The following is a 22632-nucleotide window of genomic DNA, read 5'->3' on the forward strand; positions in this document are numbered from 1 at the left end:
TCGAGAGGCTTGAGATATGAACAAGTGAGTACAGGGTTTGAACGAGTATCTCAGACACGCAGTTAAAATTAGCAACGTGCCGTAGCAGATGGAGATGCATGAACTCCAAAAAAAACAAGATCGGGGCCGAACTACGTGTTGAGAATGTTCAGGATCTTAAACAAACAAAGATATGGCTCCAGCGTTACCTCGAGGGCACGCCCCAGTTTCTGACGAGACCGGATCGCCGGAGTAGTATAAATCAAGCAGGTAGCAGCAGCGTCCCATATCCAAAGCAAGAAGCAAGCCCCTCTGCCTTGTGAACGAAAGAGCTAGCTGCCTAGCTGCCAACAATGGCCGTCCCGGCTAAAGCCAGCAGCTCCTTCTCCATGGCCTGCCTCTTGGCCGCCATCTTCCTCCTCTCCTCGGCGCCACGGAGCCACGGCGGCAGCATCGCCATCTACTGGGGCCAGAACGGCAACGAGGGCACCCTGGCCGAGACCTGCAGCACCGGCAACTACGCCTTCGTCAACATCGCCTTCCTCTGCAGCTTCGGGTCGGCCCAGCAGACCCCGCAGCTCAACCTGGCGGGCCACTGCGACCCCTACTCCGACGCCTGCACCAACCTCACCGCCGACATCAACCTCTGCCAGTCCAAGGGCGTCAAGGTGATGCTCTCCATCGGCGGGGGCGCCGGCGGGTACACGCTCAACTCCGAGCAGGACGCGGCCGACCTGGCCAAGTACATCTGGGACAGCTTCCTCGGCGGGAGCTCGCCCAAGCGGCCGCTCGGCGCCGCCGTGCTGGACGGCGTCGACTTCGACATCGAGGGAGGGAACCCGGACTACTACGGCGCGCTGGCGGCGCACCTCAAGGCCTACGGCGGCAAGGGCAAGGGGGGCAGCAAGGAGGTGTACCTGTCGGCGGCGCCGCAGTGCCCGTACCCGGACCAGTGGGTCGGCAAGGCGCTCGAGACGGGCCTCTTCGACTACGTGTGGGTGCAGTTCTACAACAACCCGCCGTGCCAGTACGTGCAGGGGGACACGGCCAACCTCATGGACTCGTGGAAGCAGTGGACGTCGGGGGTCCACGCCAAGTACATCTTCCTCGGGCTGCCGGCGGCTCCGGCGGCGGCGGGGAGCGGGTTCATACCGGCGGGGAGCCTGGAGTCGCAGGTGCTCCCGGCGCTCAAGGGCTCCAGCAAGTACGGAGGGGTGATGCTGTGGTCAAAGTTCTACGACGACCAGGACGGCTACAGCTCCGCCATCAAGAACGCCGTCTGATGATGATTTGATGATCGATCGCATTCCTGCACGATTCGGGTTATGGGCATCGACAGTGTGTGTATAGTTGTGGCGCATGTGTGGTCTGGCAATTGGCGTAGTTGATTTATCTGTGCACGCAGCGGGATTTATATCGAATAAAAGGATTATTTGTCACATCTACAGTGTTCTGCTCCTGGACTTACAGTCATTAAATCATACTCCCCCTCCCATAATATAAAATGGTTTTTTAAGCTAAAACAGCTTGCAAAAACATCTTACAAACAGCTTGGTCCCAGAGGTTGTAATTCAGAAGAACGCGCCAATCATTTTCAAATGATACAAGACGAGATCTGTGGCCGAGGCACTCTCAAATAGTAACACATGGATCAACGACATCAGATGTACACTTCCTGTCCAGGCCACTGGAATTCATGGACTTGTGGCGTCATCGTCTCGTACAGGATGCTGCCCTGCGGCAGTTTATTCAATTGGCCAAGTCATATCCGGTTGCAAAAATGCGAATCAGTAAGCCAGGGATGAAATCACAGTTTATTATACAAAATTATCAATGCAGGAGCAAAAAAAAGATTATCAATGTTTAAAGCTTCCTTGCCTGGCGATGAACAAAATGAAGCTGGAATACATCATGTGTTCAGCACCCCAGAAGAGGTTGTTCCCATCAAAACATGGCAGAATCAAGTTTGCCCATACATACATTGATACATGATCCACAGTGAAATACATGAAGACGACAGTTTCTATTTCTTGCATTGGCATCCGAACATGAGCTCGTTTACACAGCAGAGGAACCAGAAACAAAAATGGACAACAAAAGAGAAGCGCCGCGGTTCTCTTCGTTGTCGTGGACATACAAGCCATGAAACGTCATTTTATCATGTAACTTATTCTTCTCAGTCACATACTGCTGCTGTACATGGTCACATGGACTTCCTTAGATAACCATCGTATGGTATTTCAGATAATTATCGGGTGATATTTCGCAGACTTGTTGAACCAAGAACTTAGCCAACTGATCCCTCCAGCTTCAGGTTCATAAGTGCATCCACCTCCTGGGCAAACTCGTAAGGAAGGTGTTCAAAGACAGCCCTACAGAACCCACCGATCATGGCTGCAACGGCCTTTTCATGATCTATCCCTCTTTGCTGAAAGTAGAATAGCTGATCCTCGCCAATTTTGGATGTGCTTGCCTCATGCTCAACACGGCCACTAGTGCAACCCACCTGTTGCCACGAAAGTTGGGTCAAAATCATACTATAAATGAGGTTTTCTGATGAACTGTTATTAAAATGATGGTAACCAAAAAACTGGTATGACTACTTGTCAGAAAGAACTGTTGTTAGCATGTGGAGGTCATGTAAATATAGTATTGGATGCACACTTATGCAAGTGCAGTATGAGACACACATGCAGCTTAGGCCTGCGGAAGATAGGAGTTGTTGATCCCAATATTCGTGCAGCTTATGCAAGTGGTTGCATAAGTTAGAATAAGAATAAGCATGACAATGCGCATGTGCCCCTTGAGATTATAGGGACATCAGACGAAGCATCAAGATTGACCGGTAGACCTAATTGAGTAATTCAGCCAGCTATAGAAGTCTATTTAGCATGGATGTATATGTAAGATTCTGGAAGTGCACTAATAAAACTAATAAAAGATAATTCATATATTTGCTTGGTATATCTGTATATACCTAAAAAAAAGTTAGGTGTGAAGGAGAACATTATGAAATTCAGCACTGAACTTCCCATAATGCCTATTAAACTTGTTTTGATTAATGATTATATGGCTCATATGCCTTATCAGTCTAACCATAAAACTTCCATCAATGAGTTGCCAAGTTTCTCTCTCTCTCTAAGTCAATGCAAGAAATCCTACCCTATTATTTTCTTCCATCATTATCATGACAACTTCTGAGTGTGCTTTTAGTATGCAAATGACAGGAGTGTTTATAAGGTTGCACAGATCAATGCTATATCAAGATACTGATACCTTCTGAGTTCCAGTACATGTGGGAGTTCAATTCGGAATTAGGCAGAATACCATTAACATTTATCTTGCATGTCTAAAACTTAAATGGGGAGAAATTTAATTTTACGCTAGGAATTGTTATGGATCAGCCTGGGAAGGGTTTGAAGACCAGTGGCAACACGTGCCCTCAACTAGCCCCTGCAGGGCATGATCCCTCTCGTGGTTACGAGAAAAGGCCCTTTATATAGCAGATATTGAACTATTGTATGAAGAATTTGATAAATTAAGAGTTCTACTAGAATGATCGATGATTCATTGCTTGACTACAGGAGACTAACTTGCGCACAAGTCGGAGCACAACTCAAACTCTTCACAGACCCATAACTCTATCAAAGTTAATTGGACTCTTCCTAGTCTAAAGACCCATCTAATCCAAATCCAACATGAATACTTCTCTTACTGTCTACCCTAAGCTTGCCCTATCCTGTGCCTTAATGGATATGCACACATGAGGCTGCTATCGCACACGCACACACAGGCTGAGTCCATGTTGCTGCTGCTGGCTTGTGACAGGCCGCTGCGGAAACCACCCCACATAACAAATGGTACCCTCAAACAACCAAATTACCAAAGCTCCTTAATTCCTATATCATGTCAGCGCATAGTTTTGCCTCAAATTGTATATATACTATATGTACCACAGAGGTCCCAACTCCCAACTCTATATGTACTTCGATACTTGTTAGCAACTAACCACAAATTAGTCACAGAGACAGAGCCTGCCCTATGCCAGCAATCAAACCTTGCGTACCAAACTAACCTAGGACAGAGAAAAGGCCCTTTATATACGTATCAGATATTGAACTATATCTACATGAGCAATTCAATAAATTACTCCCTCCATTCCACAATGTAGTGCTTCCTCTATCCTCGTGCTTCAACTTTGACCGTAAATTTAACTAACAAGACCGATTGCGTCGGGAGCAAAAGTTATATCAGTGAATTCGTATTCAAAAGAAGTTTTTAATTATGTAACTTTTTCTCCCGCCGCAATCAGTCTCGTTCGTTAAATTTATGGTCAAAGTTCGACCTCGGAAAGCGCGGGCGCACTATATTTTGGAATGGAGGGAGTATGAGTTCCAACTGAAGTTCAATTATCTGTTGCTTGGTTGAAGAGTTACACAACTGCCCTTTATATAGGTGACTGACGCAACCACAAGCTAGAGCACAACTCAAACTCTTCACAGAACCATAACTCTATTTTCCTAATTTAATTGGATCTTCACAGAGTTATACAGCATGAATGCTTCTCTCAAGACTATCTCTAAGCATGCCATATCCTATGCATTAAAGGATGCGCAAACATGAGGCTGCTATTGCACACATAGGCTGAGTCCATGTTCTTGCTGTTGCTGGTTGTCACACGGCCACTGCACAAACGGCCCCATAACAAATGGTATCCTCAAAAAATGAAATTACCAAAGCTCCTTCATTCCAACATCATGTCAGCAAAGTTTTGCCTCAAATCTTATCTACTACGTGTGCAACTGAGGTCCAAAGTCTATGTGTGCTTCACCACTTAACAGTAACTAACCGCAAATTAGGCACAGAGACAGAGCATGAAAATCTTATCTACAACGTGTGCCACTGAGGTCCCAATTCTATGCGTGTTTCACCACTTAAGAGTAACTAACCACAAATTAGGCACAGAGACAGAGCATGACAGCAACTGAACCTTGCACGCCAAGCTATGATAATTAAACATGTAATTAAGAAGTGGAAAGTACCTGAATGGTGGGATAGGTGTTAGCAGCAGCGTTGTCCCCAATCAGCAATGAATCACACTGCGAAGAATTATAAGCATTCTCTGCACCTGAATTCATCTGGACCAACCCACGGTAGCAATTCCTTGACTTCCCTGCTGAGATGCCTTTGGATATAATCCGGCTGCGTGAATTCTTCCCCTTATGGATCATCTTCGTCCCTGTATCGGCCTGCTGGTAATCCTTGGTCAGCGCTACGGAGTAGAACTCTCCAACAGTGTCGTCCCCAACAAGCTCCACACTTGGGTACTTCCAGGTGATTGCTGACCCTGTCTCAACCTGTGTCCATGAGATTTTCGAGCCACGCCCCTTGCACCGCCCCCTCTTGGTCACAAAATTGTAAATGCCCCCTTTGCCCTCCTCATCGCCAGCATACCAATTCTGCACGGTGGAGTACTTAATCTCGGCCCCCTCTTCGCACACAAGCTCCACCACCGCGGCGTGGAGCTGGTTGGAGTCATATGCTGGAGCAGTACAACCTTCCAAATAGCTAACCGTGCTCCTCTCATCAGCCACAATCAGAGTCCTCTCAAACTGCCCGGTCTCCTTGTCATTGATTCTGAAGTAAGTAGATATCTCCATGGGGCAGACCGTGTCCTTGGGCACATAGCAGAAGGATCCGTCACTGAACACGGCTGAATTGAGCGCGGCATAGTAATTGTCACCAGGCGGCACAATACTCCCGATGTAGCGCTTGATGAGGTCCGGGTACTCACGGATGGCCTCGGAGATGGAGCAAAATATGACGCCCTTGGCCATGAGCGCCTCCCTGTGGGTGGTGGCGATGGAGGTGGAGTCGATGACGGCGTCGACGGCGACGTTGGAGAGGCGCTTCTGCTCGCCGAGAGGGATCCCGAGGCGGTCGAAGGTCTTGAGCAGCTCGGGGTCGACCTCGTCGAGGCTGTTGAGCTTGGGCTTGGTCTTGGGCGCGGAGTAGAAGCACAGGGACTGGAGGTCGACGGGCGAGTAGACGTTGTCGCTCCAGGTGGGCTCCGCCATGGTGAGGAAGCGGCGGTAGGCGGCGAGGCGGAAGTCGAGCATCCAGGCGGGCTCCGCCTTGAGCTCCGAGATGCGGCGGACGGTGGCCTCGGAGAGGCCCTTGGGGATGGAGAAGGACTCGAAGTCGGAGACGAAGCCGTACTTGTACTCCCGCTTGAGCAGGTTCTGCAGCGCCTCCGCCTCGTCCGCCGCCGGGGACGACGGCGACGGCGACGGCGACGGCTTCTGCGGGCCCGTCTGCACGGCCACCACCGAGAGGCGGCCGCGGCCGCGCGCGTCGACGCGCCGCCGGGGCCCGCCGGACGGGCGCCCCGCCCCGAGCCTGGCGGTGAGGGCAGACGGCCCGAAGAGGGACGTGGAGGCGGACGCGGAGGCGGCCATGGTCGGTCGCGGCCGGCGAGGCGGAGGCGGAGGCGAATTTGGGAGGGAGGGGATGAGCGGAGGGGAGACCGTGGGATGAGAGAGAAGCGAGGGGAGGGAGGGGAGTTGTTGACAGGGAGAGGCCGGAGCGGTGGCACGGGCGTATGGTCCGCGCGCGCCGCTGGGCCCGGTGCCGGTGGCTCGGGCGCGTGCCCACGGCGTTGGCGAACCAGGTCCAGGGAGGGCCGTGCTGGCGGGGCAGCGGTCGTGTGGCGGCCGAGCGGCGGAGCACGGCACCGGATGGGGTTCGCGACACGTGGCTTTCCTGGAGAAGCGCTAGAGAACACAGATTTTCCATCCTTCCATTTATCGGTTTTTTCCTGCCGCAGACGGGACGGAGCCACCGAGGATGGGCCCGGGCCGTCCAGATGCGATCCGACGTCACCCGGCCGCGGATCGAGCGGCGCGGAAGCCCGGCGGCTCGCCCGCCCGGGCCCGCGGGCCCAACGGCCCCCCGTTAACTCGCCTCACTCCTCGCACTCGCTCCCGTGGCGTTCGCATCTCGTGAGTCGTCTCGCCATGGCCGCGTCCTCGCTGCTCCGCTCGCTCTCCCGCGTCTCGCGCCGCGGCTGCGCGCCCGCGTTCTACGGCCGCGGCCCGCTCTCGCCGCTCTCCACCGCCGCGGCGGCCGACGCGGGGGATGCTGCTGTGTTACCGAGGGGGCTCGCGGGGCTGGGGCCGACGGCCAAGGGGGAGAAGGCGCGGGTGGTGGTGCTCGGAACGGGGTGGGCGGGGTCGCGCCTCATGAAGGACCTCGACACCACCGGCTACGACGTCGTCTGCGTCTCCCCGCGCAACCACATGGTGTTCACGCCGCTGCTCGCCTCCACCTGCGTCGGCACGCTCGAGTTCCGCTCCGTCGCCGAGCCGCTCGCGCGCATCCAGCCCGCCGTCTCCAGCTCCCCGGGCTCCTACTTCCTCCTCGCCCGCTGCACCGCCGTCGACCCCGACGCCCACACGGTGAGCCCGGTTCCTGGGTTGGTTGGTGAGAGGCGCCGCGCGCGTTGATCCTGTCAAACGGGGGTCGCTTTTACAGATGTGGAATGTGTGTCCCCGAGATTCGTGGAAGGGGATGATACTGTGCGCGCAGTTGTGCTTGACCTTTTCTGATGTCCATAACCACGTCCGGTCTTTTTGGATATTGGATGGGGCAAAGGAAGAGGAATCTGCGCTTTACTCCCATTCAGCAGGAGCTGCATGTCTATTTGCCTATGGCGCTATGTAGCACGGTTCTCCATAGCTCTATGCTAATGGAATGAGAGAGACAGAAAACTTGTCACCAGCTCCCACTCATTTATGACTTTGTGGATATTTTCTAACTTTACCAGTACTAGCTTAGAATTCATTTCCCCTAGGCCAAAACTCTTGAACACGGTTACACGGGGAAATCAGCTGCAGAGAAAAAAAAAAGCAAACTTGTTTATATTCATTCATCACACGCCAGGTCTTCTGTTTCTTACATATTCACACAGTATGCACATGAGACTTCTATATCATTTGGCTTGTTCATGCAGTAGCATCAAGTAACTTTGCTTGCTCAGGAGCCTGTCTATTAGAAGATTCACTCCGCAACTTATTAGACAGTTCCTGCTGGCTTAGTGCCTAACACTGCTGGGCATCTCTATCACTATACAAGGGAATGGATCTTCACAATTTCGAACGCTAGACATTTGCTTATGAGGGATTTGGCATATTGCATGATCTTTTTACGAACAACATGAGCATTTCTCCCCACAGCTTTTACATACATTTGCTCAGACACGTTTGGTTTCAGATTGAGTGTGAGACAGTTACTGAAGGTGAGAAAGACACCTTGAAGCCGTGGAAATTCAAGGTTTCGTATGACAAGTTGGTCTTTGGATGTGGAGCTGAGGCATCGACTTTCGGTATACGTGGTGTTACTGAACATGCAACCTTTCTTCGGGAAGTTCATGACGCTCAAGAGATCCGCAGGAAGCTCCTTCTGAATCTGATGCTGTCTGATGTACCTGGTATGGTAACAGCTCAATATGTTTCTAATCACCCTTTGCTAGCACAAAGTCGTCAATTATTACTTTCCCACTTTGTTGTTCTCCATATAATGTTTTTTTTTTACTTAAGTCAAGTGGATACAGTTGCATGTACTTTTTGTTCGATGAATTTTGGATAAATCTATGTCACCTCGCATATGCTTCATTTACCGTACTTTTTAATCGATGAATTTTGGGCAAATCAATTTTTTATGTCTCATATGCTTCATTTTCAGAATATAGCTTGTGTGCACAAACATGTACTCCCTCCGTCCGGAAATACTTGTCATCAAAATGAATAAAAGGGGATGTATCTAGATGTATTTTAGTTCTAGATACATCCCTTTTTGTCCATTTTGATGACAAGTATTTTCGGACGGAGGGGGTAATACCCATTTGATTATTGCTGATGGATCAATGCTATTTTGTTAAACAGGCATATCAGAGGGCGAAAAGCGCAGGCTATTGCACTGTGTTGTTGTTGGAGGTGGTCCAACAGGGGTTGAATTTAGCGGGGAACTTAGTGATTTCATCACCAGAGATGTGAAAGAACGTTACTCACATGTGAAAGATTATGTCCATGTGACCCTGATTGAGGTTTTTGTTGTTGATTTTTTTTATTCGTTCCCTACTCTTGTTGAATTTGGGACTTAACAGCTGGTATTCGGCTTTCATTTCAGGCAAATGAGATATTGTCATCATTCGATGTTCGCCTCAGGCAGTATGCTGTAAACCAACTAGTTAAGGTCAGTAATCTTTGTTCGGTATCTTTAGCCATCATCAACCAAGACTTGGGGACTAGTAGGTTTTCAAATAAGGCATTCAGATCGTCCCATGATATACATAGTTGGTAGTTGTAATAGCTGTGTATCATTCTCTCCCATATCATTTGGAATATGAATATAACCTGCCCTTGCATGGTCATCCACCAGTCAGGTGTTAGGCTTGTACGAGGAATCGTGAAGGATGTACAACCCGACAAATTAATCCTGGACAATGGAGAAGAGGTTCCTTATGGTTTGCTGGTATGGTCTACTGGGGTTGGTGCTTCATCATTCGTCAAGTCATTGCCATTTCCCAAGTCACACGGAGGAAGGTATAATTGATTGGTAGGACCTTATAATCTGTCGCCTGTTGGCTCATGTGCAAATCCCTAGGATTCTTAATAGGTTATGTACTGTTTGCAGGATCGGTGTAGATGAGTGGTTACGTGTTCCTTCTGTCCCAGATGTATTTGCTATTGGTGATTGCTGTGGATTCCTTGAAAGCACCGGCAAGGAAGTTCTCCCAGCCTTAGCTCAGGTAACTTCATGAACTATCTTGATGCAGTTCAATAGTATGAAAGCATTTTGTCAAGTTACTGTCTCAGAAAAAAAAAGGGGCTTTTGTATTGTTTCCTCTTTCCTGAAGTGCAATAGAACTGGGTGGAATAGAAACATGGCATAAAATAAAATTGAACAGATGGTTATACATCCCATCAAATTGCAGACACTTGGGTTGTTGGGCATGACATTAGACTATCTCTTTGCGATGCTGCATATCAGTCATGCATTCTACTGATTTTGTTCCCCACTTGTACTCCTGAACAGGTTGCCGAGCGGCAAGGCTTGTACCTCGCTCGCCTGCTCAACCGTGTGATGAAAGCTGGAGGAGGGCACGCAAATTCCCAGGTCGAAGTCGATCTAGGTCCAAAGTTTGTGTATAAGCATCTAGGGAGTATGGCAACCGTTGGAAGGTACAAAGCTCTGGTGGACCTGAGGCAAAGCAAGGTTGGTTGCTCTTCCCTTCTTTGTGAATCTTTGCAGTTCACTAGACGCTCAGGAGTCAAACTGAGCGTGTCTTTTCCCTATTCGCAGGACTCGAAGGGCATATCCATTGCAGGATTTGCAAGCTGGTTCATCTGGCGCTCAGCGTACCTGACTCGTGTTGTCAGCTGGAGAAATAGGCTCTATGTGGCTATCAACTGGCTGACCACGATGATATTCGGCCGTGACATAAGCCGTATCTAGGGTATCTATCTGAGTATCTGTAGATCTCTGGGCTCTGAACTGTATGAGTTCGATACAATATATAGGCCACGAACACTACAAGAAATATGGGTCTAGATCATCTTTTTTCCCCTCCTGCTCCTCTCTGTATCCCCTTCAGACACGTGAGTTCCAAATGCACAATTTTTGTTTTTGTAAATTATGAATAAATGAGATGCAATTTGATGATCTTCAAGTTACTTGGTGTGTGGACGATTGAATACTTATGCAACTGTAGTTTCTTTGCTCGGGAATGAGTGATCGGTCTCCAAGAACCTCACTATACACATTGTAAACGTCCGGCGAATAAATGCAAAACCAAGATAATGGAACATAATATCAGGAAGACTACACGAACCATCAAATGAAACAATGCCATAGTTGGGTGTTTCTTTAGAGGTTCCATTTCCAGTTCGTTGTTTTCTACTTGCAATAGTGTACCAAGTTTTAACTTGCTCTCATGAGAAAAAGAACTTCTATTTCATCATCTGCTAGCAAAAAACATTGCGAAAATGATGAGTTGGCTTGCCGCCAGAACTATCAGTGAATGAAATATATGCTTTTGAGAGTAACTTATGTTGGAGTATAAATGAGCATAAAAGATCAGGCTTGGCTTCTCAAGCAACAAAGGCAATATTTCCATCCATTTTCTGGGTATTTCATATACCATCATATATAACCTCTCAGTTTGATACTTTGATGACCAGAGTTTCTATGAATTATAAGCAGTCCATAGAAATCTCATTGCTCTGAATGCACATTTTGGCATCCAATCAACAGGGAAAATTTCATCCCACAACAACCCTCGACATTTGGCTTGACCAACAGTTTGACAGACTAAAGAGGTACAACAGGCCCCAGGGGGACTAAACAGAACCATTCTAGTAAAAAAAATGGAAAGGGAAAGAACATTGTTACACTACAACACAGCGGATACCATCCAAAGAAACGAAATGGAATAACTGGAATCAGCAACATTATCAAGTTCAAAGAAACTCCGCGACCGAGAAGGTCTACATCCTCCGCCTCTTGTTGCGCTGTGGGGGAGCACCATCCACATCTAAAGAAGCCAACGCACTGCTCCTCCCCCTCCTCCTCAGGGTTCTCGAAGAACCTGCGTTACTAGGCTCTCCCGCCGTCTCAGAAACACCTGCATCCCCCTGTATCACTGCAATGGTGCTCGAGTTTGATGCTTGGTCTGTAGAAGGCGCTGCACCAACATGGGTTCCGTCGACGGTTGCCTCGGGATTCAAAGGGTTCGACGATGAAGCAGATCCTCCGTATTGGCCAGGTGTAGCTAACCTTCTAAGGTATGAAGCAGATGCTCCGTGTTGGCCAGGTGTAGCTATCCTTCTAAGGTCACTCATGGCAGTTGCCAATCTTTCTGTATTTGCAATGCCAATAAGAGTAAGCCGTTGCAACAAATCAAATCCTTCTGGTAAAACCGGGCTTGAACCATCTCTAGGTGCATCTGGCGCACTATTTCCAGGCAGACCACTATCAGGGGCAACAAAAGCACCATCAGGAGAGTTATCTACCTCGCTCAACAACCGTCTTGCTCTCATCCTTGTGGTCAATCTACTTAGGCGGCCAGTGTGTGGAGCAATGTCACCTGTTTCATGCACAGCTGGTTCAGACGGGCCTTCGAATCTACTCACACTACTCATGATTTGTTGATCAAGAAGGCGCCTCCACGATGACAGTATCCCATGTGCGTCACCAAGCCTTCTTGACATTGGACGTAAGTGCTGGAACTGCTGCCGGAAACTTTCAAGACGATTCCCATGTGGCCTTGGTGGGATTGTAAGACCTGGCTGCTTGCCTTCATCCACAGCCTTCTCTGCATCTGAACAAGAATTCCCTCTACCATAGATAGGAGTGATATTCGCCTCCGTCACCTCGCCCTTGCAGACTGGGCATTCCTTGTGGTTGGAGTAAACATTAAGCCATTGGTATAAGCAGGGCCAGCAGAAGAGATGGCCACAAGAAGTGACCACCGGCTCTCCGGCCATCTCAAAGCATATGTTGCACTCAAATGTGGCGACACTCTTGCCCCGCTCCTCCGACTCCTCCGAGGCACCTACTTCCACTCCATTGCCGGTTACCTTATCATCTCCAACGACATCAATTGTCGGCTCATGATGTGGCACCGGCACTGCTGCATCATGATGCCCCAAGGGTTGAGCCTCGGAGCTGAGCGGTGGAAGGTCCGATCTAAACCGCCCGGTGGGCCTAGAGCGGAGCCACCGGCTTCCTGTCTGCTCAAGCAGCTGCCTGTACCTTGTTGCAGCGTCGGGGAGAAAGGAGGAGGAGGCCGTCGATGAAGACGGGCGGTCCTCCCAGAGGAACTCGCTGGCTCGCACCAGCGATGGCGGGGGGTGGAAGCCGAAGCCGATGTCGTCCGGGAGCTCATGGATGACCGGCGGCAGAGGCGGCGCGTACGGCAGGTGCGCGTCCTCGGGGTGGTACGAGGAGTACACCTCCGGTGGCGGGGGAGACAGGTCGGCGCGAGACGGGGAGTAGGGGGCATGCGGGGGCTCCGGAGGCGGAGGGGCGTCGACGGAGGCGGCGGAGGAGGAGGGCGAGGAGGGCATCGGGGTGCTGAGCGCGAGGTCGGAGCCGAGGTCGGAGCGGCGGGACCGCGGGGCGCGGGGGAGGCCGAGGTACAGGTTCAGATCCATCCTCCTGCTACTTCCCGCAGCCTCATCGGCGTCCATCCGCCGGCGAGGCCCCGCCCCAGCTTCCTCCGGGTAACACCAGGTCGCCTCCTCCCCGCCTTAGCATGGCAGGGCGGCGCGCGAGGCAAACCCTATGTCGGGGAGGTGGCGCGGCGCGGGGGGGCGGCTCGTCATGGATGGGATGGACTTGCCGTGGCGCCCCCTCTCCGGCGCTATTCCAGAGGATTGGCTGGCGAGGGCGGCGGCGGCGGCGGCGGTGGAAGGGCGCGGCCTCGCCCGAGGTGGAGGGGTCCGGCTGGGCGGAGGCGCGGGTGGGGGTGGGGATGGGGAGGCGCCGAGGAGGGGGAGAGGGAAAAGGTAGCAGCAAAGCGGTGCGGGGAAGAATTGCCTTTCTATTGCCGTCTAGTATTGCCTACCGCGCAAGAACGGCATGCTGCGTCACGTTAACAGCTGGTCGCTAACCGCTTAACCGTAGACCTTTCATCCACAGCTGTTTTTTCACCAATTTACCTCGAGTGGAAACTATAGCCATCTAGCCAGGCTTGCAAACACACTCCATGGCGTAGCCGGGCACGAAGAGAAAGAAGAAAGGAAAATATAATAAAGAAGAAAAGGAGAGTGGAAAAGGAAGGCCGCGACGGAGCACGAGGAGAAGGCGGTTGTCGAGGGAGGAAGGGCGTGAAAAGGCCGGTAGATGGTGAGAGATGGGAGGCATCGGAGAAGAAGAGGGGGGAAGAAGAACGGCGAGGGGTGGTCAAGAGAGTGTTTTGGCACTTTTGCGTATTCTTGTCAAGTTATCGTTTTGTGGCATCTTATTACATATTTTTCATACATGTCAGTTGCATGAGCCGTGTTTGTGTCACTGTATATGTATCATTCTTGGCCAGGTTATGATAATAAATAAACTTGTAATGTCAAGGTGCAATAATAGTAGTAGATATGTAAATAAATCTGACAAACAAAAAAGGGTGTCTTATTTAGTATGAGTAATTTTATGACATAACAAAGCTAGAACTCTACTTTTGAGCTGATCTGAGGGATGTCGCATTGATGCATTCCTTTTTAGCACACGCGTAGTCTTTAACACCTTATGAACGCATGTATTTTCTCTCTTGCATGCACACTTGCCCAAATATTATATGTTCCGAATTCTCTTTATCTTTGCAAACATGCCTTCTTCCCGTTTCATACTTTCTATGCTTTAGTTTAAAAAATATTTTCTCTATACTTCTAAATCCTATACGACTACCCCTATGTGCTTGGTCCCCTATTGTTTTTTCGAGCATGGACATATGTCGTCATCCACACTATTTTGTACCACACTTTTGGCCAACTCCCTAAAACCATACCACTATGCAGACCACGTATGAAGGTAGAAACTATTCGGCTTTCAGAACTAAAAATCCTCGTTCAAAATTTTGCGAGAGTTTCCTTGGGATATTGAGTAGAAAAATGTAGGTGTATCGCTTTAAAATTGTGTTTCATTGAGCTCAATCGCTTGTGGAAGACATGACGGCGCACTCCGATGATGTTCCATAGGATATAGCTAGTGGCGACAACGGCAGTGAGCAGTGGTTGTGGAAGGATGCGGTCTTGCCAGGGCTGGGGGCTGGGAGGAGGTGCATGCGGGATGAGGAGAAGCCAAGGAGGATGAGAGAAAAAATGAGGTGGCAAAGCAGCTGGAAGAAAAAAATATTGCGCCTATCATAGGAGAACATCTTGCCTATCACCATGTTTAACATTTTGTGAGTGTTCTGACCTATGTGTCCCAATTATTAGGTCCAGCTGGGATGCCACATCTGCGGGTTTTTTCCTGATGGTTTTTCTGCACGCCGAACCGCACCGCCTAACTTCTTCCGGCTGACCAGGCTCAATATGATCGCACCAGAGCAGCTTGCCAGCGTCCGATGGCCAAGTCGCCCATGTCGGGGACACACCACACTGGCCTCCATTATTCACGACACACATCGCTCGCATTCCAATCGTTAGGCGGGGTAGGACAACGTAGATGACGAGTGGCAGGCAAGACTTCAAGGCGTGGCCGTTGGCGATCGTCGAAGCGAGCGGTAGCTAGTACGGCAATCTTCTCCCTTTGACCGCATCCTCTATTTCTCACCCTTGGTGGTTAGCTTCTTTGTGGCTAAATTTTCTCTCAGACTGGGATGCATATTAGATGGGCTTAGGATACTTGTTTCCAGTTCAAAGAAGTATTGTGATGAGATGATTATACTTGATCAGCGTGGCATGTTCCCATTGAATAAATTATATAGGAGAAAATGTTACTGATATAATCTGAAATCATGTATGTTTTTCTTTAATATTATCATATACGACCTTAAGTGTGCATGATTCAGTGGATGAGATTAAAAGTGGTGTAAATATACTATTTTACTAACTCTGATGCATGCGCCTCCATCGAGTCTGGCCGATCGAAAGAAGCTAGGTGATGTGATTTGACGTGCAAAAAAACCATCAGGAAAAAACGGCCGATGTGGCATGCCAGCTGGAACTGACAATCGAGACTCATCGACGGATAGAGCGCTAAAAAATTTTAAACAGGGTAAATTGTGACAACACTTTTGCTATATGGGGTAAAACGGATGAAATCCCGTTAAATGGGGTAATTAGTGTCAAAATATAGGGTAAAAACAAGAATTCACTCTTAAAAAATAGTATTACGAAAGCAATGGCAAACTGAATCTTGGCTTGCAAAATTAATGAAGCAGTGAATTTCAGAAAATATGCGAGTTAGACGCACAAATTTCAATCTTAATCTTGACACCAATTTTAGAAGATTACAACAGTTTTGACACATTATGTTGGAAAATTAAATTTTTGTGTTTGGCCTCACATGTCAGCCTCACATATGAGCAAGGTTATTTTGAGGATGACAGGTAGTACCAGATAACTTTTTTGTAGTTATCTGAAATTGACATCAAAAGTTGTAGTTTTTCTGATAGGAGATCACAAATAGTTGTTGTTTTCTGAAATTTTGTTGTGTGTATTGGATGGAGATGGAACTTGCAGGTGGGCCTCTGTAGTGCTACAGAATCGCTAGGTGCACACCTTGAGGATGCACATCAGAATGTTCTGGGAATAGAAAAGAAGAACTCAAATAATATACTAGGGGTAACCAAACCATTTTATAAAATGAGGTCATTATATCATCTATTTGTTCATTTCGCATCCATCTACCCAAGCAGAAAATGAAGCCGCCCTGTCCATCATTCATCCCTCATACGAAACAAAAAATGGCTCATGTCACCCCTTCATTAAAAGAGCAACAAAGGCCGACATATTCTCGAAAACAGGGATGATCATGTCCTGTTCCACTTTGACCCCAAAACAAATGCACCCAACATGACATTTCCAACTATTTTGATTTTCTCCTTATATGAGTACTACTAGTAGTAGTAGACAACACTAAAGATATGTGGGGATATAAAGAATTCTGGGTCCCACAATAAAGATATGCACAATGAAGGAACGGTGAAGGCTGTGTGACACATGGCTCTTACACAGCTCTCTGCAAGGGTTACTTTCTTGATCGTTTCTCCTCAAGCACATCATAATATAGCTATATGGTGGGATCGGTGGCAGCAGTGAGTAAATAACGACCAAGATTGATGGCCAATTTGATAAAAGTCCCAGCTTATAAATATAGCACTTCGCTACCCAGAATGGTGTGCTTGTTCATCTCTTCATAACTATTCCACTAAATCCACAAACGCCGATGTCACCACCACCACCACAAAAGCAGTAGCAACATCGTCGTAGGTAGGAATGGGAAAGTTAGTTTCACAACCGGATCTAGGTTTGGGCGCAAACCGCTCTTCGTCTTGCCACTTACCGGTCAGGTGTCAGGCACAGACATGTCCGTGACCAAGGGATCTAACCTTGTCATCAACGACGGAACTATGTGTGCTCCAGGGGGCCGGTGCCCCCCCCCAAACAATGATGTTTTGAGACAGTTGCCTAGCTCTGCCACTACTGGTCATCATCACTGCTAATATCAGGATGAGAGCCACGATTGACCTTCTATAGAGGAACCATAACATATTCAAGAAGATTGTGCTCGAACTGCCACGATAGTCCCCAGATGCCGTTCTTTTGATAGTGACCAACCTGGTTGATGTGATGAGTGGCATTGCTTGGAAGCTTTCTGGGTTTCCAGTCCACCATGTCATCGGCTCAGGCACCAACATTGACTCATCAAGACTTGCGCTTCCTGTTCGCCAAGGAGCTCGACATGAACACTCGAGATGTTCAGGTTCGTTGGTCACAATCCTCCTCATCTCTTCCCAAGCCGCATTTTCTTTGAATGTACATTTCCCAAGCCAGAGTACATTTCAAGATTGTACACTAGGTACGTCTAGTTATACAAGATTGTATACAAATAGATGTTATAAATCACTAAACTATTAATATGTTTTGTTAGAATATATATATGATAGGGGAACATGGGGACAACATGGTGGCCATCTGGTCGAGCGTTATTGTGGTCGGCATGCCCTCACACAAGGCTCTGCCTGGAAGCTTTTCTGGCGATGACGAGCTCGAGGTCATTCGACTCACCGTCATCAATAATGCCTACAAGCTGATCTCTCTCAAGGGATACACCTCGTGGATCATTGGGTACTTTGTCAACAACCTTTCCGAGTCCATCCTTCACGACCAGATGAGAGTCCATCCAGTATTTGTTCTACCATGGTCGATCTGGATCCGTCAAAGAAAGCCAAAGCTATCGTAGACGAAGTGCACATGCAAATTTCTCCGTATCATGATACCAGGTGACCATGATGTATTTGTTAGCCTTCTAGCTCGACCCGGACGAGGCAGAGTTCATGGAGTGTTGGAGATGCAGTTGACTGAGGAGGAGACCAACAAGCTCAGGGCCTCCACCATGACACTATGGGGGTGGTGCGGTGCCCTCTGCTTCTTCGAGGTCCGCGACGAGGCGGCGGAGTGAAGGCCGGTAATGGAGGTGTCCGAATAATACCAATGATTGATTGTGTATGTTTCATTAATACTATTGGTCATACTTTAGTTCGTATTGGATCCCTAAGATTATGTTTGTGTTTGTTAAGCAATAACTTCATTGCAATGGGAAAATCCTCCTCAATAAAGAGTATGATTTTCTTGACACTATAAGGAGTATGGTTTTCAGCCTAACTAGATGTGTTGCGCATAATAACTTTACCACGTGCAGTGGAGGCCGGGCTGGCAATGGTGTGCACGTGTCTCCTCTACTAGCCGTGACAAGATGATTGGTGTATGTCGATTCAATAGTTGTGGCATGAAGGAAATATGCCCTAGAGGCAATAAGAAAGTTATTATTTATTTTCTTATATCATGATAAATGTTTATTATTCATGCTAGAATTGTATTAACCGGAAACATAATACATGTGTGAATACATAGACAAACAAAGTGTCACTAGTATGCCTCTACTTGACTAGCTCATTAATCAAAGATGGTTATGTTTCCTAACCATGAACAAAGAGTTGTTATTTGATTAATGGGATCACATCATTAGGTGAATGATCTGATTGACTTGACCCATTTCCATTAGCTTAGCACCCGATCGTTTAGTATGTTGCTATTGCTTTCTTCATGACTTATACATGTTCCTATGACTATGAGATTATGCAACTCCCGTTTGCCGGAGGAACACTTTGTGTGCAACCAAACGTCACAACGTAAATGGGTGATTATAAAGGTGCTCTACAGGTGTCTCCAAAGGTACATGTTGGGTTGGCGTACTTCGAGATTAGGATTTGTCACTCCGATTGTCGGAGAGGTATCTCTGGGCCCTCTCGGTAATGCACATCACATAAGCCTTGCAAGCATTACAACTAATAAAGTTAGTTGTGAGATGATGCATTACGGAACGAGTAAAGAGACTTGCCGGTAACGAGATTGAACTAGGTATTGGATACCGACGATCGAATCTCGGGCAAGTAACATACCGATGACAAAGGGAACAACGTATGTTGTTATGCGGTCTGACCGATAAAGATATTCGTAGAATATGCAGGAGCCAATATGGGCATCCAGGTCCCGCTATTGGTTATTGACCGGAGATTTGTCTCAGTCATGTCTACATTGTTCTCGAACCATAGGGTCCGCACGCTTAACGTTACGATGACAGTTATTATGAGTTTATGCATTTTGATGTACCGAACTTAGTTCGGAGTCCCGGATGTGATCACGGACATGACGAGGAGTCTCAAAATGGTCGAGACATAAAGATTGATATATTGTACGACTATATTCGGACACCGGAAGGGTTCCGGGGAAGTTTCGGATAAAACTGGAGCACTGGGGGGTTACCGGAACCCCCCGGGGGGTTAACGGGCCTTATGGGCCTAATGTGGAGAAGAGGAAGGGGCTGCCAGGGCAGGCCGCGCGCCTCCTCTCCCCCTAGTCCGAATTGGACAAGGAGGGAGGGGCGGCGCCCCCCCTTTCCTTCTCTCTCTCCACCTCTCCTAGTTGGACAAGGAACGGGAGGGGAGTCCTACTCCCGGTAGGATTAGGACTCCTCCTGCGCGCCTCCTCTAGGCCGGCCGCACCCCCCCTTGGATCCTTTATATACGGAGGCAGGAGGGCACCCTAGAACACACAAGTTGATCTTCGTGATCGTTCCTTAGCCGTGTGCGGTGCCCCCTTCCACCATATTCCACCTCGGTCATATCATAGTAGTGCTTAGGCGAAGCCCTGCGTCGGTAGAACATCATCATCGTCACCACGCTGTTGTGCTGACGAAACTCATCCCCGAAGCTTTGCTGGATCGGAGCCCGGGGAGCGTCATCGAGCTGTACGTGTGCCAAGAACTCGGAGGTGCCGGAGTAACGGTGCTTGGATCGGTCGGATCGGAAGACGTACGACTACTTCCTCTACGTTGCGTCAACGCTTCCGTTGCGGTCTACAAGGGTACGTAGACAACACTCTCCCCTCTCGTTGCTATGCATCATCATGATCTTGCGTGTGCGTAGGAATTTTTTTTGAAATTACCACGAAACCCAACAGTGGCATCCGAGCCTGGTTTTATATGTTGATGTTATATGCACGAGTAGAACACAAGTGAGTTGTGGGCGATATAAGTCATACTGCTTACCAGCATGTCATACTTTGGTTCGGCGGTACTGTTGGACGAAGCGGCCCGGACCGACATTACGCGTACGCTTACGCGAGACCGGTTCTCCCGACGTGCTTTGCACATAGGTGGCTTGCGGGTGACAGTTTCTCCAACTTTAGTTGAATCCAGTGTGGCTACGCCCGGTCCTTGCGAAGGTTAAAACAACACCAACTTGACAAACTATCATTGTGGTTTTGATGCGTAGGTAAGATTGGTTCTTGCTTAAGCCCGTAGCAGCCACGTAAAAACTTGCAACAACAAAGTAGAGGATGTCTAACTTGTTTTTGCAGGGCATGTTGTGATGTGATATGGTCAAGACATGATGCTAAATTTTATTGTATGAGATGATCATGTTTTGTAACCGAGTTATCGGCAACTGGCAGGAGCCATATGGTTGTCGCTTTATTGTATGCAATGCAATCACGCTGTAATGCTTTACTTTATCACTAAACGGTAGCGATAGTCGTGGAAGCACAAGCTCGGCGAGACGATAACGATACTACGATGGATATCAAGGTGTCGTGCCAGTGACGATGGTGATCACGACGGTGCTTCGGAGATGGAGATCACAAGCACAAGATGATGATGGCCATATCATATCACTTATATTGATTGCATGTGATGTTTATCTTTTATGCATCTTATCTTGCTTTGGTTGACGGTAGCATTATAAGATGATCTCTCACTAAATTATCAAGTAGTGTTCTCCCTGAGTATGCACCGTTGCGAAAGTTCTTCGTGCTGAGACACCACGTGATGATCGGGTGTGATAGACTCTACGTTCAAATACAACGGGTGCAAAACAGTTGCACACGCGGAATACTCAGGTTAAACTTGACGAGCCAAGCATATACAGATATGGCCTCGGAACACGGAGACCGAAAGGTCGAGCGTGAATCATATAGTAGATATGATCAACATAAAGATGTTCACCAATGAAACTACTCCATCTCACGTGATGATCGGACATGGTTTAGTTGATTTGGATTACGTAATCACTTAGAGGATTAGAGGGATGTCTATCTAAGTGGGAGTTCTTTAAGTAAATTAACTGAACTTAAATTTATCATGAAACTTAGTACCTGATTAGTATCTTGCTTGTTTATGTTTGATTGTAGATAGATGGCTCGTGCTGTTGTTCCGTTAAATTTTAATGCGTTCCTTGAGAAAGCAAAGTTGAAAGATGATGGTAGCAATTACACGGACTGGGTCCGTAACTTGAGGATTATCCTCATTGCTGCACAGAAGAATTACGTCCTGGAAGCACCGCTGGGTGCCAGGCCTGCTGCAGGAGCAACGCCGGATGTTATGAACGTCTGGCAGAGCAAAGCTGATGACTACTCAATAGTTCAGTGTGCCATGCTTTACGGCTTAGAATCGGGACTTCAACGACGTTTTGAACGTCATGGAGCATATGAGATGTTCCAGGAGTTGAAGTTAATATTTCAAGCAAATGCCCGGATTGAGAGATACGAAGTCTCCAATAAGTTCTATAGCTGCAAGATGGAGGAGAACAGTTCTGTCAGTGAGCATATACTCAAAATGTCTGGGTATAATAATCACTTGATTCAGTTGGGAGTTAATCTTCCAGATGACTGCGTCATTGACAGAATTCTCCAATCACTACCACCAAGCTACAAGAGCTTTGTGATGAACTATAATATGCAAGGGATGAATAAGACTATTCCCGAGCTCTTCGCGATGCTGAAAGCTGCGGAGGTAGAAATCAAGAAGGAGCATCAAGTGTTGATGGTCAACAAGACCACTAGTTTCAAGAAAAAGGGCAAAGGGAAGAAGAAGGGGAACTTCAAAAAGAACGGCAAGCAAGTTGCTACTCAAGAGAAGAAACCCAAACCTGGACCTAAACCTGAAACTGAGTGCTTCTATTGCAAGCAGACTGGTCATTGGAAGCGGAACTGCCCCAAGTATTTGGCGGATAAGAAGGATGGCAAGGTGAACAAAGGTATATGTGATATACATGTTATTGATGTGTACCTTACTAATGCTCGCAGTAGCACCTGGGTATTTGATACTGGTTCTGTTGCTAATATTTGCAACTCGAAATAGGGACTACGGATTAAGCAAAGATTGGCTAAGGACGAGGTGACGATGCGCGTGGGAAACGGTTCCAAAGTCGATGTGATCGCAGTCGGCACACTACCTCTACATCTACCTTCGGGATTAATATTAGACCTGAATAATTGTTATTTGGTGCCAGCGTTAAGCATGAACATTATATCTGGATCTTGTTTGATGCAAGACGGTTATTCATTTAAATCAGAGAATAATGGTTGTTCTATTTAT

At 48.1% G+C, this 22632-nt stretch overlaps 4 protein-coding genes and 1 pseudogene across 4 annotated transcripts; 3 read left to right on the forward strand and 2 right to left on the reverse strand.

Moving 5' to 3' along the window:
• The first annotated feature begins 282 nt into the window (after positions 1 to 282).
• LOC125545194 (acidic endochitinase-like) lies at positions 283 to 1754 on the forward strand. Its single transcript, XM_048709074.2, has one exon. The coding sequence runs from the start codon at positions 333 to 335 to the stop codon at positions 1260 to 1262; it is 930 nt and encodes a 309-aa protein (XP_048565031.2). The 5' UTR covers positions 283 to 332; the 3' UTR covers positions 1263 to 1754.
• A 177-nt stretch (positions 1755 to 1931) lies between these two features.
• On the reverse strand, positions 1932 to 6525 carry ABCI8 (ATP binding cassette protein 1). Its single transcript, XM_048709073.2, has 2 exons — positions 5022 to 6525; positions 1932 to 2485 (listed from the first exon to the last, which is right to left on the reverse strand). Exons 1-2 carry the CDS (start codon positions 6435 to 6437, stop codon positions 2267 to 2269), a joined length of 1635 nt encoding a protein of 544 aa, XP_048565030.1. The 5' UTR covers positions 6438 to 6525; the 3' UTR covers positions 1932 to 2266.
• A 425-nt stretch (positions 6526 to 6950) lies between these two features.
• Positions 6951 to 10712, forward strand: LOC125545190 (internal alternative NAD(P)H-ubiquinone oxidoreductase A1, mitochondrial). The gene is made up of 8 exons (XM_048709071.2): positions 6951 to 7436; positions 8251 to 8467; positions 8922 to 9082; positions 9166 to 9231; positions 9418 to 9581; positions 9673 to 9787; positions 10075 to 10254; positions 10342 to 10712. Exons 1-8 carry the CDS (start codon positions 6996 to 6998, stop codon positions 10492 to 10494), a joined length of 1497 nt encoding a protein of 498 aa, XP_048565028.2. The 5' UTR covers positions 6951 to 6995; the 3' UTR covers positions 10495 to 10712.
• Positions 10713 to 11132: 420 nt separating this feature from the next.
• On the reverse strand, positions 11133 to 13543 carry LOC125545191 (uncharacterized). Its single transcript, XM_048709072.2, has one exon. The coding sequence runs from the start codon at positions 13227 to 13229 to the stop codon at positions 11526 to 11528; it is 1704 nt and encodes a 567-aa protein (XP_048565029.1). The 5' UTR covers positions 13230 to 13543; the 3' UTR covers positions 11133 to 11525.
• A 3664-nt stretch (positions 13544 to 17207) lies between these two features.
• On the forward strand, positions 17208 to 18159 carry LOC125546995 (L-lactate dehydrogenase A pseudogene; annotated as a pseudogene).
• Positions 18160 to 22632: the final 4473 nt, after the last annotated feature.

Source organism: Triticum urartu, chromosome 3A (genome assembly GCF_056163025.1).
Source record: "Triticum urartu cultivar PI428250 chromosome 3A, HENAU_Tu73, whole genome shotgun sequence".
In the NCBI taxonomy this organism is placed as follows: Eukaryota; Viridiplantae; Streptophyta; class Magnoliopsida; order Poales; family Poaceae; genus Triticum; species Triticum urartu.